We start from the raw sequence: 17,954 nt of genomic DNA, 5'->3' as shown, positions 1-17,954 counted from the left end.
GAACCTTTATTAATTTTGACGGTATCCACAATTGTTCCTCACCTGTGGAGATAAGAGCAAAACCCCTTCCCCAATGCAGCACATCTCCTGGTTTCCATTGTGAGGTCAGCACAACCTTGAAATAAACTGGTTGATTTAGTTCAGTAGACTTTTCCATTATCAAATGTCTTTCTGCAGCTATTGTTCCCTTCTCATTAGCATTGAGAAAATTCAAGGTTAACAAAGCATTATGTAACCTATTTCTGGGGGTGTTTTCCACCCCTTTCTGTTTATTCAACATATCCTTTATAGTTCGATTTGATCATTTATTAACTCAGAGACTTTTTCCACATAAGTTTTCAGTTTCTTACTTGTTTTATGTGGTAAAAAGATACATTCCAAGATAATATCATCTCTCTGCATTAAAATTCCTGTAGGAGAAATTTTGGATGGTAATATGAGGAGAATACAATCGAGCTCTGGATTCACCCTGTCCACATGTGCCTGTTGTAATTTTTCCTCAATCATTGTCAGTTCCTTTTCTGCTTTAGCTGTTAATTTTCTGGGACTGTTTAAATCTTTATCATCATCCAAGGTTTTGTTCAAATGAATTATTAGATCAGGTGTTATCCCAATAGCTGGTCGTAGACTGGAAATGTCTCCTAACAGTCTTTGAAAGCCATTAAGAGTCCATAGGTGATCTCTCCTAATTTGTGCCTTTTGAGTCTTAATTTTTTGCAAACCTATTTTATAACCTAAATAATTAACAGAATCTCCTTTCTGAATCTTTTCAGGAGCAATTTGCATCCCCATTTAGGTAAAAGTATCTTTATTTCTTCAAACAGTCTGTTCAAGGTATCCATGTTTGAATCGGATAACAAAATGTAGTCCATGTAATCTATTTGGGAAATTTCTTGCGGATAATTTGCAATGGTTGATTCAAAAAATATTGGCACAAGGAGGGGCTATTTATCATACCCTGGGGGAGGACGGGCCAGTGCTATCTCCACAAAGGTTGAAAATTGTTATAAGTAGGCACTGTGAAGGCAAATTTTTCTCTATCTTCTTTTTGTAAAGGTATAGTAAAAAAAAAAAAAAACCAATCCTTTAAATCAATAACTATGAGAGGCCATCCTTTTGGTAATAAAGAGGGCAAAGGAATTCCAGATTGCAGAGGGCCCATAGGTAAATTAACCTTGTTGATGGCCCTGAGATCTGTCACCATTCTCCATTTACCTGATTTTTTTCTTAACCACAAATACAGGAGAATTCCAAGGGCTGGTAGATTCTTCTATATGGCTCTTGTACCAGCTGTTCTAAAGCCTGTAATTTTTCCTCAGCTAAAGGCCATTGCTTTGTCCATATTGGTTTCTCATTCAACCATTTTAGAGGCAAGGCTGTTGGTATCTCTGAAGGGACATCAATTGCTTGTTCTAGTACAGCCCGAATGGCTGGTTTTCTCCGTTTATAATATCTTTTAATATTATTCTCAGAAATATAGGCTCTAGAAGTAGCAGGAATGTTAATTTGGGTATTCCATTGTTGTAATAGGTCACGACCCCATAAATTCATTGCAATATTGGCTACATATGGCCTTAATTTTCCTATTTGTCCCTCTAGCCCTATACATTCAACCCATCTCGTGCTTTGCCTTACTCGAGATAGGGTTCCAATTCCCAGGAACTGAACATTTACATTCTGAAGAGGCCAATATGGATGCCAAGATTCTGGGGTAATGATATTTACATCAGCACCTGTGTCCAGCAGGCCAGTAATAAAAATGCAATTTACACACACTCTCAGCTTGGGTCTTTGATCATTTATAGAATTTTGCCAAAACACACGTAACTCATCTTTCTGATCATTATTGCTTGTAACAGTAGGCATAGGGCTTCCTAATTGTCCTGACAAGGCACATTCTCTACAGAAACTGGAAATGACTGAACCATGTTTCCATGGGGGCCTGTGAGGCCCCCCTCTTACGTTTCCCATCTGTATCAGGTTGCCTTGTCTATCTCTTGTAGACCTGCATTCATTCGTCCAATGTCTACCTTTTCCACATCTTCTACATAAACCTGAAGGCTGAGTCCTTCTATTCCTGTTATTTCTAGAAGATGCATTATTATTATTTCTGAAAATCTGTTGTCTACAATTCCTTTTCATATGACCCATTTTGCCACAATTAAAACATTTGGTATTCTGGTGTCTCCTTTTACCATTGGAAATTGCTTCTTCTACCCATGCTTCAGTGCCATAATCAAATGTATCAACATTCAGTGTATGCAAGACCCATTCTTCCAAGGGCACTGATCTGAGCTTTAAAGGCCCCCAAATCCTTTTGCATTCCACATTTGCATTTTCATAAGCCAAAGACTTAATCATTATATGTCTTGCTTCTGGGTCAGATATCCCTATTTGTACAGCCTTAGTTTGTCTTTGTAAAGTCTCTGACCCTGTTTAACTGTGACAAATGATTCCATTCTCTGTCCTGGGTCTTGTTCCCTTTCCCAAGCCCTTAAGGCTGATGTAGTACACATGGAGAGTGTGTTTTCATCCAAATTAGCTTGTTCCTGAGGTTCAGAAAAGAGCCTTTCACCTAGAATTTTATCTAGGGAAATGTCAATTCCCTTTGCTTTTTCCTGCTGTTCTAAAAGTCTAGCCTCTTGACTGAATAAGCATTTCCATTTCAATTGCGGTCCACTCTCAAGTACCGCAGAGCTCAGCTGGAGCCAGTCCAAGGGCGTTGCTCTACTTGTTGTGGCCCAAGATTTTAGCATCTCTTTAACAAAAGAGGCGTGCATCCCTAAAGTCATGACAGCCTGTTTAATTTCTTTGAGGTAATTCATACGGACAGGCTCCCATGTATCTTCCTTGATGACCCTAGGGTTTCTGGAACCAATCACCTTATCTGTTGTTATTACTGGAAAGGCAGGTAGAGCTGCAGGTAGAGCTTTGTGGAAATTGTCCCGGAAAGATTTACCCACAGATGTAGTTAAAATTTGCCTTTATACCCTTTGCTCTTCACAGATGTAGTTAAAATTTGCCTTTCTACCCTTTGCTCTTCTTCATCAGAATTTAGAAATTCCTCAATCTTTTCAATTCTATTCACCATTGCCTTCTGTAATGTCTGAATCTCCTGTCCAGAGTTATGTTCCAAATCCTTCATTGAGGATTCTAAAGTATGAAGTTTGTCCATTAGAGATAAGTTCTCATCTTTGGACATAATTTTTATGGCATAAACTGTGCCTTCTTTATTGACAATCTTTCTGCCAATCTGTCATAAGCTTTAGACAAAATTCAATTGTCACATTCAGCAGTTTTGATTCTCTCAGTTAATATTTCACTTCCTACAGAAAAGGACTGAAGCTTACAACCCAAATCAGCTGTTCCCTCTTCCATAGTAATGAGTTTCTCCTTAATATCAGCCACTAATATTTCTGTTCCTACAGAAAGGGACTGAAGCTTACGATCCAAATCAGCTGTTCCCTCTTCCATAGTAATGAATTTCTCCTTAATATCAGCCACTAATGTTTCAGTTCCTACAGAAAGGGACTGAAGCTTATGATCCAAATCAGCTGTTCCCTCTTCCATAGTAATGAATTTCTCCTTAACATCAGCCTGTACCTTCTTTAAATTTTGCTCAGTTGATCGAGTCATGTTAAACAAAAATCTGTTCTCTTCCTGGAGAACTTCAAACTGATTCTTGAGAAGATTGTGGTCATTCTCAATTGTTTTTAAGCGTTCAAACTCTGCCTTAAGAATCCTGGATTCGTCTTGTAAAGACTTTATTATATTTCTATCAAACCATTTAGTGCCAAGGAAAACTACGAATCCCAGAAGGATCCATAGATGTGGGGTGATAGACACCACTTGTAAAATCTACCACATTGTACAATTAAAAAAACTGTTAAATTCTTGAATGGTAACATGTTCAGACTTTTTTTTTTTATAAAAGAGAAATTTTTTACCTGCAATAAATGGTTCCTGCCAGTGGTGGTCTCTGGTTTTGGAGCCTGTTCTGGAACTAGCTCTTGTAGACCTGGCTGGCCTCGAACTCACAGAGATCCACCTGCCTCTGCCTCCCGAGTGCTGGGATTAAAGGTGTATGCCACCACCGCCTGGCCAGCCTCAACCTCCCAGAGATCCACCTGCCTTTCTGGATATTATGGGCCTGAAGGCCGAGTGTATCTCGGACTCGGCACTGGGACCCGATTCACAAACTAATAAAACAGCACCCGGGAGCATGCTGTCTTAGCAAGCAGGCTATGTGCTTGAGTTGGGGGCAAAATAGCCTGATGTTGGAAGCCAAAATGTAACGGCGTAAACGAATGCAGACAGATTGTAAAAATATATACAGCTTTAATGGAGAAATAGACTTACAGAACCACCATTCCCGTGGAGACCAGGAAAGCAGAAGCAGCGACTGGGAGCACAAATTTATAGGCAAACATTAGCCTGAGGCGAACACGCCCCCTAAGGGGTGGGACTTATCCCTACATTCTTTTGTTGTGCATATTGATTCATCAGTTCACTGAGTAGATATTTACTGACTGTCAGTCCTCAGTGAGGGAATGGTAAACCCAGCAGCCTAAGACTGTCTTCCAAGTAGTATTTATTTGGGTTGATGTATTCTATAATAGTGTTACTTACTGTGGTGCTTTGAATGAGAATGGCCCCCATAGGCTTATATATTTGATTCCTTGGTTCCCTGTTGATGGAACTGTTTGAGAAGGTTTGGGAGGTGTGGTTTTGTTGGAGGAGGTGTGTCATTGGAAGTATGCTTTGACGGTTCAGAAATCTATGCCATTCCCAGTTAGCTTACTCTTTCTCTTCTGCCCTCCCTTTCTCCTCCTCCTTTTCATCCCCCTGACTTTTTCTCTCTACCTCATGCTTGTAGTGATAAGAGTGGTGGGGCTGCGTCCCCAGCACCTGGCCGCCCGCATGGCTAGCTTATGCCAGAAATAATTACACAGAAACTGTATTCTTTTAAACACTGCCTGGTCCGTTATCTGTAACCTCTTATTGGCTAGCTCTTACATATTAATCTAACCCATTTCTAATAATCTGTGTAGCTCCACGAGGTGTGTTTACTAGAAAAGATCTTAACCTGCGTCTGTCTGGAGTGGGAGAATCATGGTGACTCCCTGACTCAGCTTCTTTCTCCCAGCATTCTGTTCTGTTTACTCCACCCACCTAAGGGTTGGCCTATCAAGGAGCCTAGGCAGTTTCTTTATTAATAAGAAATCACTCCCACATCATTTCCCCTTTTTTTGTTTAAACAAAAAATAAGGAAAAGAAAATTTAATGCAGCTTTTTGCTGTTTGTGGGTTACACGCCACAGAGAAAAATTGTCCGGACTCAGCAGCAAGAAAAAACTGGCTGTTTTAAAAGGCCAGCTTTCTGGGCTGTGCCGCCATTGCAATCTCTGTCTGGCTCCTGCGGGAGACAGAGCTTTTGAATGGAGCATTTAAAATAAAGTGCTACGGCTTGCTTGATGGCAATGTGGACTGCTATGTGCCTGGAACTGTGTATGGCTCAGGGGCACCAAATGGCTCTGAGGCAGGAGTGACTCAACTCTGCCATGCTGAACTATGCTGGTCTCTGGCAGGAACTACCATAATTACTGTAATAACAGCACAATTAAAGTTTGGACTGGGCAGGACACAGGCAGTACCATATTACTTGTACATGATGCAACTTAAGTTTTTTAAGAACTGCTTAACATTTTAAGAAATGCTCCTGGATAATAAAAAAATTACAGAGTCACAATAAAACAGATTCAGACATAAAAGACCTTTATAGATCACATTGTTGGATAAATATACGTAGGCTTGAGAGAGAAAAGAAAAATATATAAAGAATAAAAGTAATGTCTTAAAAAAGAATAAAGTCTTTAAAGAGACAAAATACAGATAGTTAAGAGATTAAAAGAAATTAAAAAAATAAGCCACATAAAAATAAAAACTTCACAGAGAGTCTGGATTATGTACATTATGTTTTCTTTAAAATTTTTGACAATGAAGGAGCTAAATACAGAGAGACGTTTCATTATATGGGCTGTTAAGCTGAACCTACACATATGTTCTAAAGATATCTTGACTTTAGAATTTGGGTCTAAGGATATGATTCTTTGAAAAGAGTCTTCTTTTGTTTTCACAGAGGATGAGACTCTATGGATTTCTTCTATCCCAATTTGGTATTATAGACCACAACCTCCTGAAAAAATTGCTGTGAACACCCTCAAAAAATTACTTCACTCAACTGCCAACTGAGATAAACCTGGCACACAGGTTACACCCTAAATGATCTGATTAGCAGCGCCCCCATTCAGCAAGAAACAGTTTGAAGTGAAAAAAACTGCACCCATGTTCCCAAAATATTGCTTATAAATGTTCTTGTACATTTAAAGGGGGATATGATATAGATATGAATAATTTGCATTGGTATGGCTTTTAAGGTCAATATTGTTATATGTATATGTATTTCTGATCTTGATTAAGGTATTGTCATTGTGTAGTTCATTTAAAATGTAATGTATAATTAGGAAATATGGGTTGCTAATGGATAACCATAAATAATAGTCAAGTTTGTAGTCATGTTACTTAGATTTTCTAGATATATAGAGATATATTTCAGATAGGCATTCTTCATATCTCTCAAAGGCTGCAGAATATGGCATTTAAAATATTTTAATAACTTAGGACTTTTCATGACAATGAGACATGTCTGCTCCTGGCGGCACCAATCTATTTCAAGAGGAAGATGGGCATCGAAGAGGCTCATTATGGAGTTTGATAGCCATTTGTGCAAGAAACTGCTCTTGCCTGCACTGATGCATAAACTGGACACAAAGAACCCACAGAGAGAGGACTATTAAACTTGCTTAAAGGTGAGATGGTCTTTCGGGGTTCCTGCTTCATAAAAGAATTCACGAGACATTCTGCAGGACACAGCAGAAAGTGACTGAACTGTCTTTGAATTTTCCTGCTTCATGGAAATGTATCTGGATACTATGGGCCTGAAGGTCGAAGATGGATGCCCCAACAGTACAGAGGAACTTTGGGTGATTGTCCAGGCAGCGAGATGTCTCTGTCATTTCTAGAGCTTTGGATTTCTTGTTTGCTTAGGTTAGGTAATATTATATCCTTCTGGAGTCTTTGATGGAGTTGAAGAATGGATACATAGTTGTAGTTTTCCTTAGTTATGATAAAACATAAAGTAGATAATAAATATTGTAACTGTAATTCTTACTTGATAACTGTTTTGTTATATGTAATTTTACTATGTTAAAGTTAAAGCCTTCTTTTTTGTTTAAACAGAAAAAAAGGAAATGATGTGGGAGTGATTTCTTATTAATAAAGAAACTGCCTAGGCCCCTTGATAGGCCAACCCTTAGGTGGGTGGAGTAAACAGAACAGAATGCTGGGAGAAAGAAGCAGATTCAGTGAGTTGCCATGTTTCTCCCACTCCAGACAGACGCAGGTTAAGATCATTCCTAATAAACGCACCTCGTGGAGCTACACAGATTATTAGAAATGGGTTAGGTCAATATATAAGAGCTAGCCAATAAGAGGCTGGAACTAGCCAGGCCAGGCAGTGTTTAAAAGAATACAGTTTCCATGTAATTATTTCGGGTAAAGCTAACCGTGCGGGCGGCCAGGCGCCAGGGACGCAGCCCCGCCGCTCCCTATCACTACACATGTTTGTGAGTCAGATGTGAGTTCTCAGCTCCAGGACGTGCCTGCTTACTTGGTGCCACATTCCCCAACATGATGACCGTTGACTCTAATCCTCTGGAACCATGAACTTCAAACTAAATGTTTTCTTTTATAAGTTGCCTTAGTAACAGTGTCTTATAACAACAATAAGACACTTGCTTTAGGTAGGAACATGTGGTGCATATGTAACAGATATTGTAGTACTGTATTTTATCAGTGTAGCAAAATACTTTAGATAAATTTTTTGGACAATATTTTTATATTATACATTACTAAGGAGTTGTTTGGGGACTGGAAAAGTAAGTCAGTGGTTAAGAGCACTTGCTATTTTTTCAGAAGATGTGGGTTCAGTTCTTAGCACATCACAGTTTCAAGGGATCTGATGCCGTCTTCTGATTTCCATGGATACCCGGTACACATACATGTAAGCAATACATTTATATACATAAAATAAAATAAAATAAATAAATCTTTTAAAAGAAGTAGGAATATAAGGCATCATCTTTGAATATTTTAACAAAATCTTTGCTAATCATTAATGCTTATAATAATAATAAAGGAGGACTGTTTACTTGCCACAAACAAAATAAAAATGGTAACTACTATTGATTAACTGTTCCTTTTTATGCAAACATTATATGTTTTCTTAGACTACTTCTAAGAAATTGAGATTGCACTGTTTCTATTGCAATGTGATATCATTTTAGAAGCCGTGTTGATTATCTTTAGCAGTCGGGTTAAATCTAATTTCTATTAGAAATAATAGAAATAATTTACTTCTATTAGGATTATCTTCATTCCTTCTACATCAATTATGATTTTTTGACATAGGCTAGTTATAATTATATCACAATTACATAAATGGAATGATGGGGAATGACTATTTGCATATAAATAAATTCAGACATTATTATATGGGATATAACAGATAAAGGACTTTGAAGTTTCCACTTTTTTTTCTCTGAAAACCGGAAAGCCACACAACAGGACCACTGGAAGGAAGAAATGGAGACCACAGGTTCCTCTTTTGGGAGTTTATCTAAATAATCTTGGGCATGGTCCTGACCCCCCCCCAGGAAGGGGTCAGGACCTGGCATTCTGGGATTTGGAGTGCTTACTCTCAGGGTCAGGGGGCTAGGATAGATGCAAGGTGCTGGGGCCTAAGCTCCCTACTTAACACCAATATGAGATCTGTGTCCATTTTTTGCCATGACAACTCTCTCTGGAACATGTTGAATTTAATTCTAAAAAGTGTAACCATGGGCAGGAGGTGGGATGCTGTGAACCTGCTAGCAGGCAGTGAATTATTAAATGTTCTAGAGAAGAACTTTCTGTGAGCTGCAAGCTCAGTGCTCTCTCTCTTACTTCTCACTTTGGGAAAATAGTTCTGGAGAGAAGAGATAGAGCTTGCAAGTTCTCCTTTAAAAACATAGGCAGCAAAGAATCATGAAACCAGGGACAAGAACTTCATTTTCTATAAAAGCAAGCAAACAAACAAAAATCGTCTATTTGGTTTGGAGGAACATTCATGAAACATTATGTCTAATTGTTAATTTCCTTTATAATTAAAAAGAGGAAACCTTTTTGCAGCGAACTATCAGAACTGCTCTCAGTCTCAAGAGAAGTTGAATGAAGATATCATTACGTAAGTCCAGATGAAGAATTATGTTCCTACTTCTTGCTTGCTACTTTATCCAATCAATATCTATAAGAAAAAAACTGGAAACCTTAATCATTCACATTAACATAAGTGGTTAAAGTAACCATGCTTTTCTCTCATCCCATATATAGTATAATGAGTACATAATTTTCCCATATACTTAAAGGGTATGAGTCTGGGGAGATGGCTCCTTCAGTAAGGTGCTTGCTGTGTGAGTGGGAGGAACTGAGTTCAGGCCCCCACCACCCTCTCTAAAGTCAGGCATGAGGGAGACAGATTCTTGAAGCTCATTAGTGAGACAGTATAAACAAGTCAGCCAGCTCCTCATTCCGCAAAATACCCCGTATTAACAGATAGGATGGAGCACAAAGAAACAACTAACGTTGACCTTTGGCCTCTGAATGTGAAAGCACACACGTGTGTGAACATAAGCATAAATACTTTACAAACACAAAAGAATTAAAAATAAAAAGTATGTGGTCATATTTTCTGAGTTTTATGTGGCAAAACTGTCATCAACAGAAAAGTAAGGATCTGTGTTTGTATTGCCAGTTTTGCCCCCTAGAACTGCGGTACCTCAATACCTCTGTTAAAAGATAAAGGATTTATTTTTCCTTTCCTAAAAAAAATTATTTTCTTTTTAACTGTTATAGAAAAATGCACTTTAAATATATTTTAGAATTTGAAAGAAGAGCTAGCAATAGAATTTCCTGGGAGAGCTTGGCATGTGTAAGGCCTTGGGTTTGAGGCTCAGCATCACAAAAAAGAAAAACAAAGGCGTTAGAAGGAAGCGCGGTGGAAGAGGAATCGAGGGAAACAGTGAAGCGAGTATTTCTTAAAATAAAGTTTAATTGAGACTAAGTTGTACCCAGATTAACAATCACAAAGTCTGGATAATAGAAAGCCATAAGCATTCTGTTTTGTAAATCTGAGGTGACAGAAAGCTTGACTTTACTCACCAGCACGTGCAGAGTTAGTGCTTCTCTCTACGGGGTTTCTTCACAGGATTTCCATACTTTATCACTAAGCTTTTTAAAATCTGCAAACAGACCAGAACACCTAGTATTTTCTCTGGCCCTTACTGTTCATTTATTTGTAGTCTAAAATGGTCTGTACAACTGGGACTTAGAATTCTCCATGTAGCTCAGAGTAGCTTTGAACTCATGGTCATCCTTCTTTTAGGTCTATCTAAGAGTAAAGTCCTTAAGCACAGCCTCATGTGTCTCCATATATACAAACTAATTGAAGTTAAATAAATTCTAAATCCACTTCCTTGTCGCCATCATTTTTTACGGACTCAGTGTGTGTGTGTGTGGGGGGGGGGAATGCTCCTGTTCACTGATGTTCTGTGATGTACACATTTTCTAAACTGTAGCACTGTTTTATGATTGAGCTGAAGAGCTCTGTACAAATTCTGGATATGTGTTCTTTCCCAGATTTGAAAGGCAAACTGTTCTCTCCCACCACACTTTCATTTTCTTAAAGACTTATTGTGAAACACAAAAGTTTTACATTTTGATGAATTTCAATTTATTGAGTAGTTTCTTTATTAATTGTGCTTCAGAACTTTAGAATTCTTTGAGAATCCCAGAATCACTGCTTTTCTTGAAGACGTTTGCATGGTTTATTCCTTACCTGAAAACCTGTGGTTCAGTTTGACTTACTTTATGACGAAGGGAGGATTCACCCTCATCTTTCTCACACGTTGTCCTCGCATATTTTTAAGGACACAGCTATACTTTCTCACCCACACAACTTGTTACTTTTGCTAAAAGCCAACTATCTGTAACTGTAAGGATTAATTTCTAACTTCTAAAATTTTGTAATTATCAATATATTTGTCTTTACACTAGCACCATACAGTGTTCTTCTTTACTGTAGAATCGTTTTAATTAATAAATAAAATCAGAAATTAAGGCCCAGAACAACTTTATGTTTAAAAATGATCCTGGATCTTCTGAGTCCTACAAACATTTTAAAATGTCGTTGTCAATTTTTTAAAGGAAACTATTAATTTTTTTTTTACACAGGGTCTGTCTGACTATGTATCCCTGGTCAGCATAAAAATCTCTGTGTACACTAAGCTAGCTGGCCTGACCTCCCCGAAATCTACCTGCCTTTGCCTCCTGATGGTATTGAAAGTCTGTACCACCATTCCACAAGATGCCACTTTGGCTTGATGCTTAAGACTGCTTATCAACAGCAAAGACATAAACAGAAGCACAAAAATGAGACCCGCAGAATGGTAGGGTTTTGTTCAGAAAACTAACTAAGATGACAGAGTAGCCTTTTTAAACCTCAATTGGGAATGCTGCCAAGTTTAGTACTAGACAAATCTGTAACTAAATCTTCAATGGACACCAGTCTTATTTTATTCTTTAGTTCTAAGTGCTTAGCTCCCTTGACTTCCAACCACTTACTTTCTTTGTAGGTTCTTTCTCTTCAGGCTAAATACCACCTGTCTGCAGAATTCCTGAGCTAGGCCTTGTCCCTCTTTTCTTAACCTATAGTTTAATATTTGTCTCCCAGAGTCATTTTGCTCAGGTTGTTTGCTGGAATTCTGCCTAGAAGCTCTGGCTTCCAAATTCCACCTCCAGCCCTCTCCAGTCCTAGAGTCCCATTTCAGGACATTGAATATGTCCAAACCAGAACTGTTGATAATACCTGAAAATCTGTCTTATTTCATGAAGAGCACTCTCCTGACTACACTGCTCAACCTAAGCATGCTATCATCTGTGCCAGCCCTTCTAACTCATACTTACACACCAGTTACTCTGTGAACTATCCCATTTGCTCCCTTCAAGTACACCTGAACCGTTCTTTTATGCCCCACTGTCCCCAGAATGTCAGTATCTGTATTGCACATGAGTACAGCTCTAGAACCTCACACAGTACATTCCCTATATGTGCTTATTAAATAACCTGTTTCTTACCTATCCTCCTAGTTAGGTGTTGGCTTAGTCAGGGTTTCTATTACTGTGAAGAGTGAAGAGACAAGATGACCATGGCAGCTCTTATATAGGAAAACATTTAATTGTAGCTGGCTTACAGTTTCAGAGGTTCAGTCCATTATGATCACGGTGCGACATTGTGGCATGCAGGCAGACATGGTGCTGGAGAACGAGTTTTACATCTTGACCTGCAGACAACAGGAAGTGGTATGAGTCACTGGGCGTGGCTGGAGCACATATGAAACCTTAAAGCCTGCTTCCACAGTGATGCATTCCCTCCAAAAAGGCCATACCTACTCCAACAAAGGCACACCTTTTAATAGTGCCACAACCTACGGGCTTATGAGGGTCAATTACATTCAAACCACCGGAAGTGTTAAAACTCCTTTCAACTCTTCCATAGTATGATCCATAAAATGACCACCCACAATATTTAGCCTTTACCTTAACATAAGTTCCTTACATTGAATTCTAGAATAAGGGTTACATATGTACACACACACACACACACACACACACACACACACACACACACACACCCTCTGTTAGTTGTTTGTGAATAGTAACATTTTTTCCCCTCTTATTCCACTTGGACCTATCTTAATTACCTCAACGTAACATCTCCACCTGAAAGTATTATAAATACTGGAAGAAGATAGAATAAACAGGTTTTAAAAGTAGTAGTTTCTACTAATAACATCAAAAATATGTTCTAGATGCTGTAAAGAGAAACTTAGAATATTATTTAATATTTGTTCATTTTGTTATTATTGGTGCTTTTAGTTATTTTCTAGGTTCCAGAATAAATTTCATCAAATATTAGCTCTCTTTTCTATTTCCAGTAGTTGCTGACGGATTTTCTTTTGTCTTATCACAGGGGAAAGCAATGCTTCTACCGAATGTTCCAATCATCTTTCCTCAGGTTGACTCTGTACTGTGTTGGGATAAGAGCAACTGCCCTCATTTTTGGCTACATACATGTAGATTTCCTTCTGGGTCATAACCGCCCAGCAAACCAGAAGAATTCGAAAACAGTTCTTTCATTCAATTTTGGTACAAGACATCAGCTGGTTTGATGGCAGTGTCATCTGTGAACTTAACACTCGCATAGTTGGGTAAGGGAAATACAGTTAGTGTATGGACTTGGTGTGTGCGTAAATGAACCACAGGAACCTTCTTTGTTGCAGTGACATCAACAAAATCTGTGATGGCGTTAGATATAAGATGGCACTGCTGTTTCAGAACATGTCTGGGTTTTCTGTTGGCCTGGTGATGAGCTTAATAAAGAGCTGGAAGCTCTCCCTGGTGCTTCTGTCCACATCTCCTGTCATAATGGCTTCGTCAGCAATGTGGTCAGGGCCTGGCAGCAGCAGAATGACTAACCAAGTTTGCAAAAGAGAGAGGGGTGTTTCTTTTTATTCTGTATGTCCTAAAGTATAAGAGAGATTGTTGACCTCTGATTATTTAACCAGTAATTACTTTTATATCTTCAAATTATATGACTAAGATGTGATTTTCATTAATATCCTACCAGCAGAAAAACTAGCCTAGTGCTGCTTCAAAGAGCAGCAAAGGTAGGGAATGACTACACATTGGACATTAAGTTGTTGCTGACAGAGCTTTGTGAATTCTAAATCCCCCAATGAATGCACTCAATGGAACTGCGTAATATCAGTCTCTTCAGTTTTACACTTTACATACCTTTAAATGGTTCAGAATATATATTAACACCTAAGTAAACATATTTCAGCTTTCTACACAAGTTTCTATTTTCATTCTCAATTGAGCAATGTTCTAGTGTATGTACCAGAAGATTGTGATTTTATCCGCAATCTGGCTTTGAAGCTAGTGTGTATGTCTGTGTATCTCTGTGTAATCTCTCAGAATTACATGTCTCTGCAGCTCTCCAGTGGCCATGCCCAGTACTTACATCAAAGTCACTATTACTTTTAATTTTTTAATACTCATTTTTCAAAAATACAATTCATAAAATCTCTTGGCTCCCTTGCTATCATTATACAAGTCCAATCAAAGATTTCTAGCAATAAAAATATTCCATGATTGACTGATTTCTTAAAAGGAAGCTTGGATATTTATACAACAGATATTTTTAAAGATTTCTATGAACATATATTAATTTTACATAACAATATGTTTTATTCATACATGTATAAAATGTAGTTTATCATATTTACCTCAATGCCCTTTCTTGTCACCCTCACTCTCAACCCCTTGCACTAGTCACATCTTCTGTGCACGTGACCCAATGTGTTTCAATGGGGTTGCTTGCAGCGGTTGAATTAAATAAGCACCAAAGATAATAGGTATTTGAACAAGTTTAATAACAAAACCAGACTCACGAAACCAAGGTTCCAGCGGAGTAGCCGGCGGAGACAGGAGAGGAAGGGAAGGGGCGCGCAGCCTCTGCCCGCCCAATATATCAGTAAACATACGCCCGAGGGCAGCCCGCCCCCAAGGGGAGGGCTTATCCCTACAGTTGCTCAACACAGTATGAGTTCACCAGAGTATGAAGGGTTCTTTGGGGGAACAGGGATAATGTACATTGGCTATCCCTCTAAAAAACATTGGACAATAGGGCTGTAATATTCTGGCTTCTGGTGTTGACCTTGTACTCCTCATTTTTATTTCAAGATTGCATGAAATAAGGATCACTTGGTAGGAAAAATACCTAGAATGTGTTACCAGGAGCAGATTCTTCTCTGCTCATGAGAAGATGGACAGAAGCTATAAAGGGGTGCACAGGGGTGTTAAATTTCACTATTGTACTAATGTAAGAGCAAGCAAATGAGAGCCAAGGTTCCCCCAAATGACAAGAGGCATTAGGTTGGATGATCCCCTTCAGTTCAGTTTAATTTGGCAACTGTTTATGAATGTTCAACACTGCACACTGTGCAAGGATTAGCAAAGTGTGGTGTTTGCCCTCTAGGGATTTTCTGTGAAGATAATTGTCTTTTTTAAGTAAACTCAGAAAATGAATAGTTGTTTTCGATCAACTTGACACAATCTAGAGTCTTCCTAGATGGAGCTTCAATTGAGAAAATGTTCCATAAGATTCAGCTTTAAGGCATTTTCTTAATTAGCAATCAGTGGGGGAGGGCCAAGTCCATAGTTGATGTTTCCATTCCTCAGCTAGTGGTTCTGGGTCTCTGAAAAAGCAGGCTGAGCAATTCCTGTGGAGCAAGCTAATATGCAGCACCCCTCCATGGACTCTGTATCAGCTCTTGCCTCCAGATCCCTGTCCTGCTTGAGTTCCTGTCTTCATTGCTTTGAATGATGCTATGTTATGTTATGTTACGTTACGTTACGTTACGTTATGTTATGTTGTTATGTTGTTATGTTGTTATGCTATGCTATGCTATGCTATGCTATGCTATGCTATATTATGTTACACGGAACTGTAAACAAAATTAACCTTTTCTCCCCAAGTTGCTTTTGGTCATGGTTTTCCTCACAGCAATGAGAACCCTAATCAAGACATTAGTATTCAATTTAGGCCTTCACATGACTTTACCTGCCACTCAAGCTTCCTGTACACCAAATACACTCCAATGGCAGGAAATACACTTTAGTATTTTGGAAACAGGTAGCTAGTTACACGAGTAGACAATATCAAAGCCCCTACTTGAATTGTATTACTGTTGTTCCCTCTCACCAAACTATTTTACTAATTAAGACTACAAAAGCTTGACAAAAGGATCATAATTGAGGAAGAGATGCTTGTTATTTCAGGTTTTCGAGAAATCAGATAGCCCCATAGTCCCACCTACTGCCATCAATATTAATGATCTCCTTTTTCACTTTGACTCTCACCTGCTAGTGTTGAGGATAACGTATTCGCTGAACATACTCCAGCATGTATGAACAGTAATAGTTTTAAGACCATTCCCCAACATATGAGAAACCAAGCTCCTCTTTCTGCCATACTCCTGTGATCTATGTCCCATGGAATACTTTCTTTGTGCATAAGAAAAAAGTCAATTCAAATCAGATTCACTAAAATCAGTGTCCATAAAACTAATGTTTCTAATGTTCTTTCCCAAATCAGATATTTCCCCATTGTACCAATAAAACTACACACAGCTGAAAGAAGCTTTTCAAATACAGAGAAAACAGTAGGGTTTTTCTGGCAGAAGGCAAAGTCAGATAAAGATGTAGATACTGGGTCATGGACAGCCTCAGGATTTAAATTGTGTGTGGGTAAGGAGCCCGGCAAATTGTCACTTCCTCAGATTCTTGAGTGGTTAATGCCCAGATTTCGTTTCTTGCTGCTGTGACAAACAACTCTGACAAAGGCAACTTAGGAGAGGAAGGGTTGTGTTTGCTCACAGTTCCTGGTCCATCACAGCAGGGGCGTCAAAGCAGCAGTCAAGGGCAGAGAGAAAAATGTTGCATGCTTGTGCTTAGACTCCTCCTTTCCTATGCAACCCATGACCAAGGGAATGGGACCACCTGGAATGAGCAGGTGTCCCCACCTCTATTAATATAATCAAGAGATTGCTCAACAAGCATGCTCACAGGTCAGACTGAATTCTAGATTTGTCAAGCTGACAATTTAAAACAAGCCATCAGGGGGTCTGAAGAGATGGCTCAGTGGTTAAGAGCACTGCCTGCTCTTCCAAAGGTCCTGAGTTCAATTCCCAGTAACAGCATGGTAGCTCACAACCATCTGTAATGAGATCTGGTGCCCTCTTCTGGCCTGCAGGCAGACATGAGACTACTGTATACATAATAATTAAATAAATAAAATCTTTTAAAAAAAAACCTAGCAATCAGTTTTGTGTTGCTGTGGCATAAATAACAAGAGAAAGAGAGTTTTATTTTTGGCTCATAGCTTATTTTATTCCATCATGACAGGATAAATAGAGGGGAGAGCCAGTGGTGGTGAAAAGGTATGGCTGGGCCTCCTAGCTCCAAGGACCAGGAAATAGAGAAAAAAAAATAGCCGGAAGTGAGCTCTACCCACCTGTAGGAGCCTATGTCATCAGCTAGACCCCACTTCTAAAGATCCCATAGACTCCCCCAAAATATGACTAGCTCAGCCTCTGGGGAACATTTCACATTCAGACCTCAGCGGATTCATTCTTCGTTTAACAGTGGTTGTGTTTACTGCAGATAGTCATCTCACTGATCAGTAAGGAACTTGATGCCTATTCCAAAGCCGGGGCTGTAGCTGAAGAAGCCTTGTCATCAGCCCAGGAGAAAGAAATTCAAAGGTCTGTACCTTTAACTGTGACAAAAAGTGCTTGGTTTTGTTTTCTCCAAAGGTGACTTGGTGTTTTGTCTTTGTAAGGTATACACAGAATCTATAAGATGCAAATCTTGCTGGTATAAAGAAGGCTGTAGTTAAAACTCTCTTGTCGCCATCTACTTCTTCGTGAATGGAGCCTATGGACCGGCTTTTTGGTATGGAATCTCCTCAGTTTTCAGTGGAGAGCCTGGCTACACCAACTATCCTTTTTGTAAGTCTTGTTTGAAAACAACGGTGACAGGCTCAGGCATCTTTACTTACCTAGAGTTTAGTAAGAAAATTTCATTTTGAATGAGGATGAATTTTCAAAGATGTTTTAAGCTAATATTTTTCCTTCTCTAATTTGGATGTACTTTTAGATTCTAATATATAGAGAA

The 17,954-nt window shown here is 38.8% G+C and overlaps 1 protein-coding gene across 1 annotated transcript in view; it reads left to right on the top strand.

Moving 5' to 3' along the window:
* Abcb5 (ATP binding cassette subfamily B member 5) overlaps positions 1-17,954 on the top strand; it is a 134,859-nt gene that overhangs the window by 20,958 nt on the left and 95,947 nt on the right. Inside the window, 8 exon segments of the mRNA XM_050120827.1 lie at positions 9,288-9,342; positions 13,231-13,291; positions 13,293-13,423; positions 13,496-13,660; positions 14,211-14,217; positions 17,442-17,542; positions 17,620-17,675; positions 17,678-17,776. Coding sequence (XP_049976784.1) covers positions 9,288-9,342; positions 13,231-13,291; positions 13,293-13,423; positions 13,496-13,660; positions 14,211-14,217; positions 17,442-17,542; positions 17,620-17,675; positions 17,678-17,776 — 675 coding nt within the window.

This window comes from Alexandromys fortis, unplaced genomic scaffold, assembly GCF_014885135.2.
Source record: "Alexandromys fortis isolate MF-2015 unplaced genomic scaffold, M_Fortis_MF-2015_v1.1 scaffold_182, whole genome shotgun sequence".
NCBI lineage: Eukaryota > Metazoa > Chordata > Mammalia > Rodentia > Cricetidae > Alexandromys > Alexandromys fortis.
This window is presented reverse-complemented; position numbering and strand designations above follow the sequence as displayed.